The sequence below is a fragment of the Egretta garzetta genome, unplaced genomic scaffold (assembly GCF_000687185.1).
Source record: "Egretta garzetta isolate BGI_Z169 unplaced genomic scaffold, ASM68718v1 scaffold179, whole genome shotgun sequence".
Lineage (NCBI taxonomy): Eukaryota > Metazoa > Chordata > Aves > Pelecaniformes > Ardeidae > Egretta > Egretta garzetta.
Window position 1 is genome coordinate 4,523,440 of NW_009270001.1, and position 19,635 is coordinate 4,543,074.

The window sequence follows — 19,635 nt, forward strand, 5'->3', positions numbered from 1 at the left end:
AAATGGATTGAAGGGGATCAATTTCCTACATGAATGATCTCATCTATTGCAACTGACCAAGTCACTTCCCTCAAACGAAAAAAAAAAAAAAATATATCAAGGCTACAGAGTTTAATATTTGAGCAGTTACATTAGGTTTTCACATGCAATAAATGTTACAAAATTATTAAGTTCCACAAATAGAGGAAAAATTATTCTTTAAGTAGTCCTACGAAAGCTGCCACGTGATGTCCAAGAGCACCAAAAATTACTTCCCCCTTTCATTTGTTTCGTTTTTATCCCATAGTACAGAGTAAATGTAAATCTGTAACCTTTCAGAATCAGGAGGATCAAAACCAGCCCAGATTTTGAAACAAGTTACATTTCGTATTTTTGATCCTAAAGTTTCTACATTGGTACAGAGACCAAGATGTAGAAGACTATCTGACTTGAGTTCTTCCTGATCAAGTTAAGTTATTATTCTTCACAGAAAATATTTAGTTGCTGTTCCAGCAGTCTTTTTATTTATGTCAGCATTCCTCCCCTGACCCTTAAAATCATATTCATCCTAAAATTTGACTCAAGTTTGCAAAACCTTGTATTCATGTCATAATCTTTCCAATGTTGCCTCCAACCTGAGGTGCAAAAGCATGGGATTGAAGCAGCACACTCTTCAGATAGACTAACTGATACATAAAGAAGCAAGCCAAAGTTAAGAAACCAAGAAAGGGTATGGTAGAAAACTATGCAAAAATGTTCAATAAGCACAAATTATATCACAATTGGCAGAGAATGCCTCCTGGATATAGGCCTGACTGGTAGAGCTCATTTTGGTCATCTTAAAATTAGATCACAGTCACCTATATGAGTTGAAAGTAAATTTAAGAGGTCCTACATCACTGGACACAGTTATTAGCTTACATTCCAGGCAATAACTTACACACCAAGTCATATAGGAAGCAAAAAACCCCAGCACTTCAAATAGCAGATTACATTACCACAGCACAGTTCATTAACAAGATTAATGGCTGACCATATGATTGATTACAAGCAACTGCTACAGATTGGTTTAAGGACTCACCAACCATAGGGATACAGCATCTACCTGTCAGCCCAATGCAACTGCATGAACTGGACAACCTTATTGCTTTCCAGCCTCTACCAATTTAACAGTTTTATGGAATGGAATAGATGCATACATCTAGCTGAGATGCACCACATCTGACTTGATTTGCATGATTTTGATCAGAAGTGGTATTCTTCTTAAACACAGTCTAACTAAAGTTCAGAGAAATTTTGAATAGGAAGCATGCCTTCAGCTTGGGAACTTCATAAACTTTATGAACTGTATCAAGTCTTACAAAAGCTGCTTCAAAGTTTGCACACTAACTTGAAAAAAAAAAGTTTTACAAAGAAAATAGTTGTTTAACCACTTTAAGAGCATGTTACCTTTACATTTTGCCTCAACTGTCGGCCCCTTTAAATCTTTCAGCTGACGTTTCTAAGCTTAGGGCTCATAAGATTTGTTTTTATTTCTGCTATTCAGAAGATCTTATTTACCTTGAAGAGTGTGGCTTTTTCAGGGATTATCCCTTTAATTTTCACCTGAGGTTCCAGAGGAAGCGGAATAAGTTCCATATCTGCTAAATTCATCTTTTCGTTATCTGCTAACAATGCCTGAAGCCTCTCATTCTAAAAGAATAACATAATAAAAAAAAATTAAAAAAAAATAATAAAACACATACTAGGAATATATGAACAGTTAAAATCTTTTAACAAAGGATTTACTATTAGTAAATATCCAATTTATTAAATTCCTGACTCTTCCAAAGAATGAAGTTTTCACTTTTAAAATCCAGTGAAACAAAAATTCTTCATTTGCTGTAATTTGAGTAAGAAAGCAGATATTCCATCTAGTCTGACTATAGTCAAGCAGTTTTTTAAGTGCCAGGTATAACAGTCTTACAAAAATGTATTTCTAAATTGGCTGCACAAGTAGCAGGTTACTTTATTTTCTATACCAGTATCAGATGTTAGTTCTGTTTCAGAAACTTGATTCAGGTCCTCAGCTCTGATCCTTTAAATCCCTGAACTCAAGAAATTCCTACCACCAGCAAACCAAATTGCCAACATCTTGCGTAGATTTGATTTCAGAGCTTGCTCTACATTCCTACACCTGTAGTTACGAGAAATACAACACTAGTCAGTGTTTGAGTTCTTTATGCTTGGTGTTCTACCTAGTAAAGATAGAATATGCAGAAATCCCTAGTCTTTTCCCCTACTAAATCTAACAGGCATAAACACAGACACACAGCAAGGTAGCCCACTACTGCGCTAGAATGCTTCTATTGGTTAACTGCTGCTAGCTAGATTTGAATCCAAAAATCAAAGCCATGTGTTTCTTAGTTTTATGGAAATATCATGGCAATTCTAAAACAATGTTTGACAGAACACTATCAATGTATTGCACAAGCAGGAAATACATTCTTATGAACTGAAAAACCCTCTTCTTTTAGCAGTTACCATTAGTTACACCTTTATTACTGATACACAGCACATTCACAAAATTTCATAAAAACGACACAGTGTTTAAGTGTGTTTCATTTTCCCCCACAAATATACCCTACAGATTTAAAGTAGGTGAAAAAAATTATTACACTAAAAAAATCCAGACTTCAGAATACCAATGTGTGTCAGAGGAAAAGAAAATGCATGAATAGAAATTCCTGTGGCATTCCTTCTTCCTCTTTCTATCTGTCTGTCAAGTTCACTTGAAATATTTTAACTAAGAAGGACAAAGCTTCTTAAAGTGTGTCTATGATAGAAATCCTTTTCCTCAGGAAAGAACAGATCACTTTCAGAGAAGGCAAAGTTCTGCTAAACATACACCTTATACATAAGAATAGTTTTATTGCTGTTGGAATAAATGAAACCTTGCTGCTAGCCAAATTTCATTATCTACCCCAGCATAATTCTCACACCACAATAACCTCTGCTCCCTTCCCACATCTCCCACAATTTTTTCACTGTTACATCATCAATTATTCCCATACCTTTCTTTTGCCAAAATATCCTGAGATTTTTCTCAAGGCCCTCCTCTATCACCTGCAAACTTTCAGAACACTTTTGAATTTTGACTGTCCTAAGTTTTTTTAAAGTTTGATAAGATTATTTTAGGAAAGGCAGACATCTGTTATAAATCTCAGTGCTAAAAATTTTTGTAGTGAAGAAAAAAAAAAGCTAACATACCTATTGTCAAATTCTAGCCAGAGATAAGTTTTCCAATCCTTTAGTTACCTTTTTCTTACGATTCCCACTTTCACGCTGCACTGCCTTCATTACATGAACCAGACGATCTACAAATGTCTGCTGGGCTGCCAACAATGAACGCATAACTCTGACAGACTTATCACCCTAAATGAATTAAAAGAAACAAAATTAGCTCTTTGTTCTGTAATTATTTTATCTAGAAATTATTCTTTTATTCTTAGACCTTTGGGCTTTTAAGAGGTAAGTGAATAAAGATCAATTTCCTGTTAATTCGAAAGGTATTTTCTGTAAAACACTATGGGAATCACTGTAGCTGGCAATCAATTATCTGACCTACCAGTGCACTTCAATTTACATCAACAATTTCAGTGGTGAACAGTCATGCATGACAAACCTATTCACACAGGCAAAATAAGTTAGTAAGGATAAGCACATGGAATATTTTTATGAAGTGTAAAAGTCAGATTTTAATAACATCCCTAAAATGGGAATTAATATGAAGTGTGCAATACACTAAAGTCAGGGAAGACCACACTTCTGCTATAAATTATAGATTGCAATTCACAAAAGTGGCTTGTTTCGGTTTTGCTTTTTTTCCCTGCTGCTCCAGCACCCTCTGCTGCTGATAGACGGAAAAAACACTCTACATGAACTCAAGACTAGTAGTGTCTCAATTTGCACTGCAAGGACAAGTGCTTCCAATAAAGAAACAGTAAATAAGACAGACTAATTACACAAGGCAGAAGATTTTAGAACCAGCATGTTACTTACAGGAGCAAGCAATAAAACAGAGGAAAAAGTTCTCAGTACTTGCTCTATTCTTTTTCAGTCGTTTCTCTGGTTTACCATAAACTCAAAATTCAAGCAAAACAGAAGCTTTTTTTAAAATTTCAATACATACAACATGAAAAACTGTCCTCCTTTTAGACACCTGTGCATTTGTAAAAAAATACTATCCCAAAACACTATGTATTTCCTTACACAGAGGTATTACCTTCAGCAAAGCCTGACTAAATCTTCTCATAACATTTAAGTACATTTCGTGAGTCTTTGGGTCCCTCTGCTGAGTGTCTTGGTCTTCACACTCCACTATTACATACCTGCAGCATAAAAACAATCCGAGTTATGCTGTACTCTGGTGCTACACAATTTGAGTAATATACAGCAGTCCTGTATTATAAGCCTGGAACTAAAAATAATGAGTATCAACCAACAGGCAAGCTCTTTGAAATTGCATAGTCAAATCCCCACTTGTATCAGGAGTCTATTTAAGTTTCTGAAGTCTTTCACTTACAGGGAAATGGCATCACTCAAGCAGGACAAGTCAGAAGTATAAACCATATGAACACTCCAACCAAGTAGTACATGTGGACATTCCACTGCACTACTACCCTCTACGTAATATAGTGGCTGCAAAGGTGCTCTTCAGGTATACCCACAGTACCATTAGCAGTGGTGGAAGAGACAATATTGGCCCTGATGCAGCTCTGCAAAGTCTACATTCCAAAGTTAAGTTTTCATTTCTAAAATTATGATTCGAGTACAAGATTTAAGCAGTACAATTTGGAACAGTTACATTGAAAATTTTCATTTATTATGTTAAGCAGCTGTTTGGAAAGCTTTTGTGCTTATTTCTATTCATAGCACTGATAAGCAAAAAAGTACCTATGCACAGGTGGTCTTCTTTCTGTTGACTAATATATCTGCTATTAGCCAGTAAAAACATATAACCCGCTATTAAAAAAGGAACAAATTAGCAAGTCAGTTGATTTTCAAACAGTGCATTTGAATCCAAAAGGGACTCTGCCCATTCAACAAACACACTTAGACTTTATGTTAACAGCAAGAATTACCCACTCCTTATGCACTTGTGCAGAATCTCTTTGCAACTGAATGACTATGGGACAAGATTAGAGGTCTGTCATTTGCAGCTGATCAGACTCGACTAGTCTTATTTATAAATACACAATATATTATATACATTAGAATAAGGTACATGTTATTTGGCACTTATGGTACATACTCCACTAGTATTATCTCAATGAAATCTATAAACAGAGATTACTTCTAGAACTTTGCAAATACACTGTTCTACACTGTTCCCTCACTAAAATGACAAAATTAGACTGCAGTAATATGCGTATAAAAATAAGCCCGTATTTATAAAGTCTATGCACCAAAACTTTAAGGAAAACAGGAGCTAATGAATTGAAACATACCATTTTCATCTTCATTTGTTAAAAAGCCCTAGACAGTTTCTCAAAGCTCTTGAAACAAGGAGTAAGAGTAACGCTTCGTACTTGGATAGGTGTCTAATACGTCCAAAGAGACAGAAAAAAGCAGTAGCACTGACTTCTGTAGTTGCTGTTAAAGTGTAAGGATAGGATAGCTTTACAGTGACAAGTGACTGAGCGGGGAAGTTTGATTTTCAAGGGTTATTGTACTTTTTCCATTGATTATTTTAGGTGCATGCTGTGTCTGGATAGCTGAAATGAGCAATTGATCAGCAGCCAAGAGGATTTATGGCTACGTTGGCTTGAACAGTGGCTGCAACATTTGTATTTTGTCACTGAGAAATTGAGATGTCTGGAAAGAAAACAAAGAATAAATCGTCTGGGAGGGGTTGGTGGTGTTTGGGGTTTGTTTGGGGGGGAGGGTTGTTTTTTGGTTTTTTTAGTTGCAAGACAAAAACTTCAGAGATCTGGATGCTTTGAACTTCCTGTAGACTGGCATCTGAGACATCGCGGAAATGTAAGTGCACAGTTTCTATCAACGTGATAGAAATAAGCTAACCTACTAACACTTACCTTAAATGAAGAATATTTGATTAGGTCAGGCATTTGGCTTCTACCCACATCAATTAGGCCTCTAATTACTTTAATTATTTAAATTTAATAGCACTTTTTTCTGAAGCCAAATATTAACTTTGGCCACTGCAATAAAGTAGTACACTAAGGAACTGTAGTTAAGTCATGCACTTATATACTTTAAATTTAAGCCACTGAAAAAGCAATGAAATACCAAAACTTAAAAAGACATTAATAAATGGAGTCACTGTCAGGGTAGGATTCTTGTAAGAATTTTATAACAACAGTTTAGTAGGTTTACACAACATATCACAGTGTTCCTAATTCACATCTTATCTGTGGTTAATATTTATAGCATGTTACCATATGATAATGTGTATTAGCATTTTTAATTATTAGATACCTCTATAAATGAGAATCCTTTGACTTCAATTTAGCCAAGTAAAAGGCACCTAAGCTCTCAGTTAAAATATGTGTGTATACAAGCAAATAGCTGTATGTGTTGTGTATATGCATATACATATATACATTAATGTATACACATATAGACACACACTTTCACAGAGTATAGCTCTATTCACTTCAACTTTCTTCAAATGAGATAATTCCAACCGCAAATGCTTACTGAGAAGGCATGCAGGTGACTAGTTTAGGCATCTAATTTAATTCTTAAAGCACTGAAGTGAGACAAGATCCTTAACTGAGTAATCTTACTATTTAGATGAACTATTCACAACTAAGTTCCACCTTAAGACAGCACACACCTGCAATGACATGTTGTTTGTGCTCATATCATAACCACAAATGGAATCTAAAAAATAATTTAGGTAAGCACAAAAATAGTAGTGCTTTATGAACCTTCATAAAGCACTCTTGATTAATACTGAAGTGCATAACCTTAATATTCTAGCTAACACTGTCAAAAACTAAAACCACAAACCAAACAGAAAAGCAAAGCAGAAGGCAAACTATCTCCTTCCCACCATGATAAACAACTGAATGACAGCTTATAATTATAGCTAGGCTTTTTTTTTTTTTAAAACACTGTACTTAATGCCCTACAAATCACTCTCCTTTGTCTAACATTAAAGCACACTTGCGCATTTTAAAAACCAGCATTCTTTTACTAATTATTCTGTTCATATGCATATTGTAAAGCACACTTGTGCATTTTAAAAACCAGCATTCTTCTTTTACTAATTATTCTGTTCATATGCATATTGTTTTAAATCTAATACTTCGTCCTGACAGAAACTGATATTCTCAAGTTCTCAAGGCACGTCATCATTTGCTGTGTGTTTTTCTTGGCATCGTAGCTTTGATTCCAATTAGACATTGATACAGTACAAATAAATAGTTTCTAACATACCAGTATAAGTAGTTTGCCAACGTGGAATTTTTGCATGCTCGTGAAATCAAGAAAGTGCAAAGGTCTTGCTGGAAGGGATTTAAGGAAAGTAAAATTAAGTTATAAAGAAGTCTAAGCACTTGAGAGAAGACAAAGTAAAACCCCAAATAATAGCAGGGAGTTCTGAGAGATACATTGCCTTCTAAAATTTGACTCCAATCCAACCCAATATTTAAATCATATTAGTTTTAATATTACTCCTAATCCAGTAACAACATTGTAAGTAAAAAAAGATCTGCTACTACAGTAATATATTTACCAACATGTCAAAAGTACATGATGTTCCCCAACAATAAACCTTTAATGTAAAGTTTCTATTTACAGTTTATTACACTTTCCTCCTATGCAATTACCCCTTGCTGTAAGATTCATCCCTGAAAGGGATTTGCTACCCTGTTTTGCATCCAGAAGACCTAAAACTAATTAAGACGTTCTACATTTTAACATAAAGAAAAAAATACTTTAGAGGATACACAACATTTAGCTGCTTTTTCAAGGTTTAATATTCTAACTAACAGGAAATCAGTGTCTCTTTAGTGATATGCTTGATTTGAGGCTTATTTTTTATGCAGTACTGAGACCCAAAAAGGAAGATTTGCAAGAGGGAATGGATCTTTAGTTCAACGACCAATTAACTGCACATCAGATTAAAATCAGGTTCCCTCAAACTGTCTTTACCTTTTATCTTTCCCTCCCTCCAGTCCCATTTTTATTGCTCTTGTACTTGTGGTATAAATTGAGTATAATCCTTGGCAGATGTAAATCAACACAGTGCCTCACTTAGGTGCAAAAAGATGACACCCACACCAAAGAATATGGCTACAGGAAGAACAGACTGCAGAGATTAAAACATTTGGATAACTGTTTTCCATTAAAAAGCCTGCTTTAAAACACTTCAAACACATGCAATTGTCAGTATCTAATCAGCACACGACAGCCCTTGCAGTAATTTTCTCCTTTAAATGGAGTACTTTAATTTTACAAAGAACTCAATGCCCAGCCAGTTTTGTGACCATGTACATAAATAGATGGTCTGTAAAAAGAAAATTCAGTTAAGCTGTTGCCATTTCTTAGCACTCAGTTTTTTGAGCACTTTAAGTATTCAGCAACATACAGCAGAAAGATTCAAATATTCACAAACAAAAACTAAAACCAGTACTAGGTCACTGAAAAGCCTCAAGCATCAGAAATACAAGGTAAAGCATTTGACTTACGTCAAGGTTTTCATTGTCTGCAAGCTCCTTTGCCTTAGAAGTAAGAGGTGGTGACGAAACAGGTGGAAGAGGACTCATAATCTGCGAACTACATAAAGGAAAGCACATAACTGGCATTGATTCAAAGTTCTTGCTTGGGGGGCAAGGATCATGCATGAAAATAGCAATGCATTTGACTTCTCCAGCATAATAAATTCAGAAAACTGGAAGAGAAGTATCTTTTTGAAGATAGTATCTCAACCAGTTTCAGAACAAACTGCATGAACAGCAACTTTGTCAGCTGCAGTTCCTGAAAACAGCAAAAATCTGTGCCTGGATAGCTATAGAGTTCATGGCTGTGAAGGATATTCACTTACATCAAACTTCACAATTTGTTTCATCTTCCATGAAAAATAAAGCAGACATAGATGGGAATTTAGCAAACTCACATTTTCAGGATAAGCTTTTTTTAAATGTTCTTAAGATTAAATTGCTAATATACAACACCTGCAAGCACTCGTCTCTGGAATCGCAATTACAAACAACAGAGTAGACAAACTCAATGCTTGCAAAGCAAAGTTATCAGACAGTAAATTAACCTGAAAGGAAGTAATCACACAGCTCCACTAATGTCTAAGTGTCATTGCAGCCTCAAAATACACCATACATCCCAGGACACCCACTCTGCAGTTCAGTAGCAAGATCAATGAAAAGCAGTATTCTTGTAATATGAAAAGGATACCCTAGTGACACAAGTGATTAGACACTGAAGCTCAAGATTAAAAATCCTGGAAAACTGTATAAAATATTCACAGGAGACTTCAGGTAACCAAGTCTGTTTGCACCTTGTTTAATACCATACTAATTAGGTATGTCAACCTTTCTTTTCAATTCCTGCAAGAATAAAAAGCGTGCTCCCCCAGCTCCTTTACATTCACAGAACTCTCCCTATGCCTTCTTTTGCATGAGCAGGAAGAAATTTCTTTCCATTTCAGGCTGATCGGACTTTTAGTTTCATGTTCTTTGACGAAAAGTGGGACGTGAAGCCACATACAGCTTCATCGAAGACATCCTAATTTTTGCAAGGACAGAAGGAAGCAGTGTCAGTGTTTTTCCTGCTCTCCGGAAGTTGTCTTCCTTGCATGAAGTAAAGTCAAAGGCCACAAATTCAAGATGAAGTATGTTTGCTCCACAAACTGCCTGTCGTCAGGAAATAGATTCTGTGAAGCTCAGGGTTTCATTTTTTTTTATGTCACTGCTTCAGATTATAAAACAGGATGTTAAGTAAGCAATGGTCCCTAAAAAGGAGAAGGAACCTGAGAGCTTACAATGTTATGAGTTCCTGCTTTTCTACTGGAAATTTAAGCTTCTTACCTGTCTATCTCTCCACCATTAGTTCCAGAAGTTGTCATGCTTTCTGACACTGAACCTTGACTGTCTCTCTTGCTAGGCTCCAGTCCGTTCTTTATGTCATCGAAGTTTTCATATTTCAATGCCTGGACTAACTGTAGTAGGTACATCAGCAAATCCTCATGGGTGAAGAAAAATGAAAATTAACTGAAGGGGTCAGTCAAAACTGACTAGGACTCCATATATTTTCAAATTCTAGTTTATAGAAAAATGTAGTCATGATTTAGTGACCTATGAAGAAATGGAAATTGAGGTCTCCCTAGCAAGCAATATACAGTAGGAAAACTGGTGTAGGATAGCATTTGACTCCCAAAAGATACTGAGTTAATCACACTACTAATTGTTTGTTAGTCAAAGATAGTAAGTGCTCATTAAGTAAATATTTAAGTGTTATTACTGCTTAAAGTTATCTTCAGTTAAGCTGCTCTACTTGCTTCCAGCATCCACAAAATAAATCTTTGACTTTGTGGCTCCCAAGGAGGAAATTCAAGCATAAAATCTGCACCATGATACCAGGAATTTTCTCTCCTCTCTTATGCACTTTTTTTTTTTTGATCCCTTGTGTAGCTGGGAATCCAGAAAAAAAAAAAATGTAACTGATCTATTTCAGATCAAAGAATAGAATTTTAATCACTTGTTGTTTATAATGAATTTGTTCCCTCTACTATTCAAGTTGCTCTATTTAGCAGCCTTCAAATGTTTCACAAAAGGTACATTTTTAAAGTCAAAGCAGTATGACCTTGGCTATTGAAGTGGGCTTGCAAAATTTTGATAAATTTGTTCTCCCTACTTTAAAGTCTATTGATTGCCAATGATTCAAGAGTTATGGTATTACATTCAAAGTATTTTTTCACTGTCAAAAGAAAATATATAAATAATTAAAATGTAACAGATTAGCATCTGTTAAGTGGGCCCTACTCACAAATCACAGATCATTATATGCTTATGAGTATACAATTAGAAACACCTTATTTCCAGAGATGCTTTTCTACTCCCTTTCTTTAGCAGAAGGATATGATGATATACCACTTCAATTTACCAGGTGGATTTTTTAGAAATCTTTTAACAGACTATTTAAGTTCAGAGCACTTCTATGCAGGTTAACAATCAAAATTTATCATTGGTTTCTGGGGAGAACGTGGTTGTTTCACGTTGTTTGACAAAACCAGCTATCACTGGCTGTTCGTATTATCAATGAGTGCCACTTGATAACGTGAAGACCTTGCTCCATAAAGAGCTTACAGTAAATAGCATCACAGTGAAGTCCTTGTCCTTTCTTTATTTTTTTTTCCCACCATTATTATTCACTTAAATGCCTTAAAAAGTAGCAAACATTTCAAGTGCTCAGTGAGACTAAAAATCCTGAGACCAACTGACTTTCACATGTACCCACAGACCAATGAATACCTCATCATCAGCCTGCTGAAGCCTGGCAACGGCATAGCGCCGCACTGTTGGGTTGGTGAAGTGAGATGACAGAAGTTCTAGAGAGTCTTCCACATCCATGGGTTTCCACTTGCCCAGTAGCTCCAGTGCTTGCTTTGCTTCTTGTGGTAGGTCCCAGTTGACACATTTCAAGAATTTTGTCAAAGCCTAAATTGAAAGATATTGGACAATTCATGAGTGGAAAAGCCAGGCTAAACAAATGACTTAGAATGGAATACAATATAGACTATTTCAGTTGTAAGGGACCTACAAAGATCATCTAGTCCAACTGCCTAACCACAAGTTAAAGCACGTTATTAAGGCATTGCCAAATGCCTTTTAAACACTGACAGGCTTGGGGCATCAACCACCTCTCTAGGAAGTCTGTTCTAGTGTTTGACCACCCTCTCGGTAAAGAAGTTCAACTTACCTTCTCCTGATTAGTAAGGTAATATCTGAATTTCCAAACGAGATCTTGTTCCTCATACGTTAGCTGCTTTGTCGGTGGATAACTCACTATGATCTATTAGATACACAGTCAGAAAGTGAGTTTAAAAACATGAACAAGCACAATCAAGAAGTTATCAGACTACGCTGTGACAAAGCACAACACTGACAAAACACAAACACAGCTAGCTAGAAAGAAAAAAAAAAAAAGCTTTCCAACATCACAAAGTTCTCATGCTATCACGGTGATGCTCCTTGGTTACGTGGTTGATCAAACTGGCAGCGTAGGCAAACATATACAGTTACTGTAAGACTACCATGAACACCTACATGGTATGTACACAATATGCGTTCTTATCCCTGCAAAACTATTCCACAAAAAAATAAGCAAGTACCTTCTGCTGCTTTCTGAGTTCGACTCGTCTAACTTACCACTTGTAAGAAACACTTAACAACATTTCTTCATTAATTACTTGCTTTAAACTGAAATTAACCGTGTTCTCCTTAAATTGCCACCACATATTAATACCAAACTACCTAATAAAATTTAATTTAGCCATCATATGGCTGACTTACATTAAGCTGATCTCGTGTAGCTGCATTAGGCTTCAGATCATGGTCAGAAGGTCCACTTCTTAAACTTCGAGCAAGCTTGTGATGTTTGCTTTCTACTAAGTTCTCCTAAATGCAGAGGGTAAGTCAGTATTTATAAATTCCAAGGAAAATTACTATTGAAATGAAACCATCTAGCAAAGACTTACCAGTACCTTGAATAATGCATGACAATTAAAATTCACATCTAAAACTACAGCGTCTTCCAGATTTTTTTGTTGGTTTAGAAGAAACTCCTTCAGTAACATGTGGACAGTTGTTGAGAATTTTGAGGTTTTGGTTTGGTTGTTTTACTTCACGCAATTTACAAACCCTACCTTGCCTTTTGGTGAATTGCTGCAAAATGCAAGCGCTTCAGTCAACACATCTGTGATTTAGACAGCACTCAAACGTGCTAGCCGCTCTATGAACATTTTTAAGATGTTTGCAGTATAAAGCTTTGTATGCAAGAAAAACTTCTCAAAAAGTTTTCCCACTGTTAATACCATGTTAGCAACTGTAGGAGCCACAATAGGAGCCACAGTGTCAATGAGATTTCAGCAGCCAAGGCAGTTTTCAGCATTGTCAGACTTGCTCTTGCAGTGTTAGATTACACAGTGCTCAAACAGTGTTGCCCGTAGAAGCCCACTTACATTAAGGTTCCCAAAGCTGCCAATACCAGTCCCACTGAATTGGCATCCACAATAATGGAAATCTTTTCTAGAACTGTACTTAGGCACTGTCTACATGAAAGACAACATACAAGAGAGTGTAGGGAGAAAATATTTTAACAGACAAAGTGACCAAGAGTTACTGCACCTTCCGCTAAATTTCTGTTCTTCAGCTCCCTCTTACCTTATATTCCCACCCTCTGACCCCTTTTGCCAACAATCCCCCTTCTCTGCTTTCCTACATCTCAGAAGCAAGCACATCAGCTATGGACAGTAGGAGATTGAACATAAGCACTAAATCAATTCTTGTATTTTAATCTAGCAGCAGCAAATAAAAAATTACAAAAAGTCAAATCCACTGACACTTCTCAACTGGTCCAATACATCTTTCCACTGGAATTTTAAAACACTGAAGCCAGCAATATAGGCAAGCTTTCACCTCCATTTATGAAAATGTCAACAAATATGTTGTAATACAGACTGCATTACATGGCGCATTGCTTACCATAGACATCTGGGGATCTGGAATCTTAACAATTTCAGAACTTGTTAAAATTGGAGATGACTCATCACCATCCTGAATGACAAAAAGTTAAAAGCATATTAAACACTTCACGTTTTAGGAAATAAACAACATGTCATATTAATGTGTTGTGAATTATACTGCAATGAAAGAATGATGCAACTAGACCTTGCTGACTTTTGATAGTTATAAAGGGTAAAACAGAAAATAAGAAGTGGATTCTTTTTCTTAGTTTTTGCCAGACGATAATCAAGGCAGCAAGACAGATGAGAGTTCATACAAGGAGACACAGCCTGGCAATTCACTACCATGCTGGCACACAGATGAGTGGAGAAATTTGCCATTATCATCACATGCGTCCTCTGGAAGCAAAGAGAAACCAAATCATAGTCCCTATTTCCACTGAAAACAAATAATTTCCTAGAAATAGCAACCATGTTGCAGAAAGTATCTCCTGAAGTTCAACACATAGGCTCTCTGAACATGAATTTGGGAAGATAAAAGCGCGCCTTTCTATCACAGGTTCCACAAGGAGCATGACAGTCTCTTCTAGAAGTTCATGCTGTGCTGCTCTGGAGTAAGACAGAGATCTGCTAGTTTTCCTTAGGGGAGTTTAACCTGCTGCTGTATAAATAAGTGACTGGAGAAGCTAAAAGTTTCCTGTTTAAACCAGACAGAAGGAAAAAATACAAAGCCTGCCATCACATGACAGAAACAGTAACTGTTAGCCTCTTCCAGTCACACCCAGCCCTTAAGTTTTGGGTTTTTGGCCTTAAAAGTGTAACTAGGCACAATCTAATGTAATTGACACAAACTACTGAAGAACATTTCATTTAAAAGACAGCATAAAACAGTAAAACAGAAAAAACACCAAAATAATATGTTCTATGCTATATTTATCCTTTAATTTGTTCTCATTTGTTTGGGGTAAAACTTCAGACCACATTGAAGTTTTTTTACAAACCAACATTTCCCTCAATTATATAAATTTTGAGATAACTTGCTCAGGTTTCCTTCTGCCTCCCTCCTCCCCTTTTTTGTTTTCCCCTGCTTTTCCAATCACATATACTTCTTGGCATCGCTTTGGTTTTATACTTTTCAGAGGTAACTTTCAAAGAAGTGAGGGGCTTGTATCAAGGCGAAGATACAGGAGTTAAAATTGCCATTAACGTTTCAGGAAAAACATTTTTTCCAGCTACATAAATCTGGTGTTCCTGACTACAGTAAAAGATCTCTGATTAATGAAATGCATGTTCAGGAAGACAGTTCTATTACATTTATTAGTGCCCTATCCCTTTCTGAAGTAATAATTTTACAGTCAAAACAATGACAGTAACGCCACACACATCCTTTGTAGTTCAGGGAAATACACAAACAATCTGGCTGTGGATGATGATGATGCCAGAACATGAGCAGTATTGCTTTTCCCATTAGTCTTAAAAAAAAAGTATGCTTGCAAACACTGAAGAGGACAAAAAGGACATTTGCTCACAGTTTCTGTTTTGACACCATACCGCCTAAGTTAGCTTTAACCTAATTGTATAGAATTTATGGTGTCTCCAAAGTATTTCTATTATAACAAAACACTACGGCGTCACTATAACAGCAGACTGAACTGAGTCAGAGCCACACTGACAGATCAGCACTTGCGCTGTACTGAAACCTCTGCCATCTCATCAGACAGAACTTTCGGGTTATGTTATACTAGTTTTACCAAGTCAAAATATGTAAAAATCCCAACGAAATTGTCGAGGGTAGGGGGCAGGGGGAGGAAATCCTTTGAAAATAAACACATCTGATGACAAAAGATGACAAAACAATTTCTATCTACTAATTGGTTATCTCCCTAATCAAAACCATAATAATGTTGCAATCCGACCTGACCTTTATAAAACAAGAAAGGATTACCGATGCCACAGTGACAAGCTTCCACTCTGTTTAGACCCTTCACATAGCAGCACTGTAGGAAAAACTTGGCACAAGGGTGGATTTCCTAGCGACTAATAAATGTTCAAACTCCTACTGAAGCATTTGTTACACCCATATCCCATGTGGATTCTTTAGGGATAAGCAGTAATAACACCCATACTACTACATCTTTCTCTCAGTGAAAACATTGAGATAAAATAGCTGTAAAAGGAAAGAGTACGACAAAGCTTCTAGGCTGGTAAAAATGGAGCACCCACCCCACAATAAAAAGCCTACAACAGCTATTACCAACTGAGAAGTTACTAGGATGAGAATGACAAAAGCACACAACTGCCTAAAATTTGCTTACTTACAAAACTAAAATGAAAAAATGCACACAGCCTTCCAGCGACTAATGTCAAAATGTTTATAACACACTTTAAAACCAAAACCAAGGGGATTTTTCCAAAACTAGCGTATAAAGGAAAGATTTCTAAACTCACTGCTGACGTGTCTTTTTTTAACCTCTAGAAACAAATACTATAATGACTGTTCTTTAAACTCCCCTTCTCAAATGCAGCCAGATTATGCTGAAGAGCCAAGCTGAAAAGCTCTAGTTATCAGCTCAGGCGCTATGAAAACTTTGTTTCTGTTGCGTTTCAGAACAAAGCCTTAAGCTCCAAGCAAAACTTGCTACGAAACCAGTTTTGCCAACGCATTCGTGGGGCAAGTTACTGTGTTGAGAGTTAACATTTTCAGAACAAACTATTTTGTGAAATCCTCAAGAAGGCAAAACGCCATTAGTTTGCCCGCGAAGGACACCAGTTGTTTAACTTTGCCTTGCAATTAGATTAACACATGGCTCTAATTCTCTGTCATGTTTGGAGAGCATCACATGGATCACTGTGTCACCCTGACAATACAAACGTACTGAACCGTGCCAGTGCCTGAGGATCAACTCCAAATTAGCATCGAATTTGGTCAGGGGCATGCTTTTGAAGTGTCTCTCCTGATCACCCCCAGGCAGCGAGCGTTTGGTTCATATCACAGTTTTAAGAAATACCTAATAACCTCCAAATGCCAACAGTCACTCAGCTCACGGGACTTGATTAAAGCCAGTCCCAAGCATAAGCACACAACGCAGACGCTGGGCCCTCAGCAACCTCTTCACTCTCTACATCTGCTCCTCTTGGCTCAAAACCTAGATGACCTGCTATTTTGCTACTGGGAAACAAAAGCAACATCAACACTAAACAGCATTAACTTGCTTTAAACTACTATGTTAGAGAGCTTTAGAGGTATTTCACTACATTAAAGTCAGTGTGTGTGACTTCAGATAAATTAATATTAGAGTCCATTTAAGACAGTCAACAAAATTTGCAGAATTTTATGAACCAGAGAGGCTCTTCTGCATTTTCCCAAAAATTAGTTTCACAACATCAATAAATGAGGTTCTATTCATCTTATTCATTAGTCAAAACATAATTTCAAGTAACACCAATAGGATCCAACTTCTCCCCCACAAAAAGTAAATGGACACCCAAAGCTGTAGACACTACTGTCTTCTTTCTTTTAAGCCATAAAAAAGGCTCTGATAATCAGAGTTCTTATTTAAATAAACCGGATGTAGCAGTGTAAGTGATTTATTTATTCAAGGGTTTCACTTGAAACCTGCACAAAAACACATTAATGATACATGCTGATGTTATTTGCACTTAAAAATCACACTGAATTTTTGCCTAAATGGAGAATCAGAAGTGATGCTTTCGTTACTAGCAGACTGCCATCCTCCACATCTTGAAAGCTGTATTAAAATTAAGTTAACGGAGAACATGGAAAGAGCACGTGCCACTTCATTGTAATTGAATGTTGAATCAAAGAACCTCAAATTCTATCAGCCACTGTTTAACAGGCTACTTCTTTGTAAACACTCGAAAACAAATTTATCAACAAAACTGTGACAAGTAATCTCCACTTCGACTATCGGTCACAGGCAGGTGACAACAGAACCTACTTTCATTAGATTCGGTATACTGGATTGGTGATGCAGGATATGTATACTGCACACTGTAATTGGAAGCATGACAAAACCGAGAAGACAGACACTAATTTATGTACTGTTTCCTACTGCTGCCAGAAAAGGGTCAAGAACTTGTTGGAAAGCTACTTCATAACAACAAATCCCTCAAACTGCAGTTAGTTATAGCTTTAATATGTACTATTACACATTCAATTACTTTATTTCCACAAGAGCAGCCAATTCAGTTATTTTGTTCCATGTACTTTTAACACGCTTCAGAAACATCCGTTAAAAGAAAAATGCATGCTTGAGGTCTGAATCTTCTTTCCCGTACCCTGCACATCTGCAAAACCATAATGATGACAGAAAAGTTATGTGTGTAAATGAGGAGTAATTCATCTGTAACAGTAGGTTTTTGGAGGTGAGGGAGAGAAATAATTTTCAGGAATGTCACATTCAACTATAAAAATAAAAGAGCCAAGAGGACACAAAGCCGCATGGTAGCCACGCTCATCAATTTGCACCTGTGAAAAGTACAGCACATTCTAATGTACAAAGCTAATGGTTAGTAAAATGCTTCAGTGTTTTCATCATATTCTAGTATGCTCTTCAGCAAAATATTTTCTTTATTTCCACCTAAGTAAATAACTTCATTTTGTTTCACAGAGGAATCACACACATGGTAGGTTTCATTCTGATCTTTAACACAAGGGAATTTTGTAATACTAAGTTTGTAATACTACTCTATAATAGTTGGTTCTAGAGTAAATGTATAGAAGCACTACGAAACAACCTATTCTAAAAGCAAAAAGACTTAAAAAGGTGGGGAGAGGTCCCATTGTCAACTATAGTCCACAAAAACAAATGCTAAAGAGCTAACCTAGACATCTGCCTAAGGCACAGTTTCACCAAAATTAACCAAAAAACTAAAAAACACCCTAAAAAAATCCAAACCAAACCCAAACTAAAAAAAAAAAACAACCAAAACCAAAACCCAAACACATCCCCACAAAAAAAAAAAACACAAAAAGCAACCAAACAACCCCACCACAAAAAGAAACCAAAACAAACAAAAAAACCCCACCAAAACACCAAACAAAAATTAAACAAAAAAACCAAAACACAAAAGAACAAAAGCACCCCAGTAAAATTCACAGCAAAAAAACTCACAAAACACCCCACATAATTTGCTTCAGACTGTGGGAGGAGATGCAATGTGACAAGTGGAACTGCTATTTCTTCCAGAAGCACCACAAAGGCAGCCACCATGATATGGGATATGTGCATAGCGCACGGACATCCACATGCATTATTTTTATATCAGGTCTGCAAGACCCAGCTCTTACAAGGGCTTAGAAAATTTCTTAAACAGCCACTCATTTTCGTTATGACCACGGTAATTTGAAAAACAACCAGAAAAGATTCTTCTATAGTGGCATCTCTGTTAAAATAAGTTCCAAGACTACTGTTGTTGGTAGTGCAGATATTTAATAAACCCTAATTCTAGATTAATAGCATTAAAACAGTTTTCAAACATTCACAAGCATTTTCAACATTCACTTGAAACAGATCATACAGGTGAGGCAGATTCTGCTCTATGCCTTCTCAGAATTTTTTTTGTGGAATCCTACTTTTTCCAATACATTACTATATTTTTCACTACCTTCTTCAAGGACCTTAAGTTAGATCACAGGTCTTCTGTCCAGATTAGCTGGATGTTGTCACATACACAGAAATACTTGCAACCTATTTTCCATTGTATTAATGATTTCTGTACTGAATTACAGATTTTTTTTTAAATGCCCAGAATATGTGCTGCTTAGTGTCTCTGATCAAGAGGACTCCCAATTTATTTTTCTACCTTCTTTCTCTTTCCCACAAAGCTGCATTATTTAGTAACTTTCCGAATTCTTATGAAACTAAACATGCTTAAAATTTAATTTAAAAGACAATTACTGACAAGTTTTTTTTTTTAAAGCCGAT

At 36.3% G+C, this 19,635-nt stretch overlaps 1 protein-coding gene across 5 annotated transcripts in view; it reads right to left on the reverse strand.

The window, feature by feature from the left end:
• The window catches only part of PIK3C3 (phosphatidylinositol 3-kinase catalytic subunit type 3), an 80,800-nt gene that overhangs the window by 47,195 nt on the left and 13,970 nt on the right, over positions 1 to 19,635 (reverse strand). For 3 of the 5 annotated variants that reach the window (XM_035903058.1, XM_035903054.1, XM_035903056.1), the window contains 11 exons: positions 13,707 to 13,778; positions 13,184 to 13,273; positions 12,516 to 12,620; positions 11,923 to 12,015; positions 11,475 to 11,660; positions 10,032 to 10,186; positions 8,679 to 8,766; positions 7,426 to 7,493; positions 4,244 to 4,349; positions 3,277 to 3,393; positions 1,540 to 1,671 (listed from right to left, as the gene is read on the reverse strand). In XM_035903058.1, coding sequence (XP_035758951.1) covers positions 1,540 to 1,671; positions 3,277 to 3,393; positions 4,244 to 4,349; positions 7,426 to 7,493; positions 8,679 to 8,766; positions 10,032 to 10,186; positions 11,475 to 11,660; positions 11,923 to 12,015; positions 12,516 to 12,620; positions 13,184 to 13,273; positions 13,707 to 13,778 — 1,212 coding nt within the window. The remainder of the gene's footprint in view (positions 1 to 1,539; positions 1,672 to 3,276; positions 3,394 to 4,243; positions 4,350 to 7,425; positions 7,494 to 8,678; positions 8,767 to 10,031; positions 10,187 to 11,474; positions 11,661 to 11,922; positions 12,016 to 12,515; positions 12,621 to 13,183; positions 13,274 to 13,706; positions 13,779 to 19,635) is intronic. The other 2 variants (XM_035903055.1, XM_035903057.1) reach the window with 1 other exon arrangement.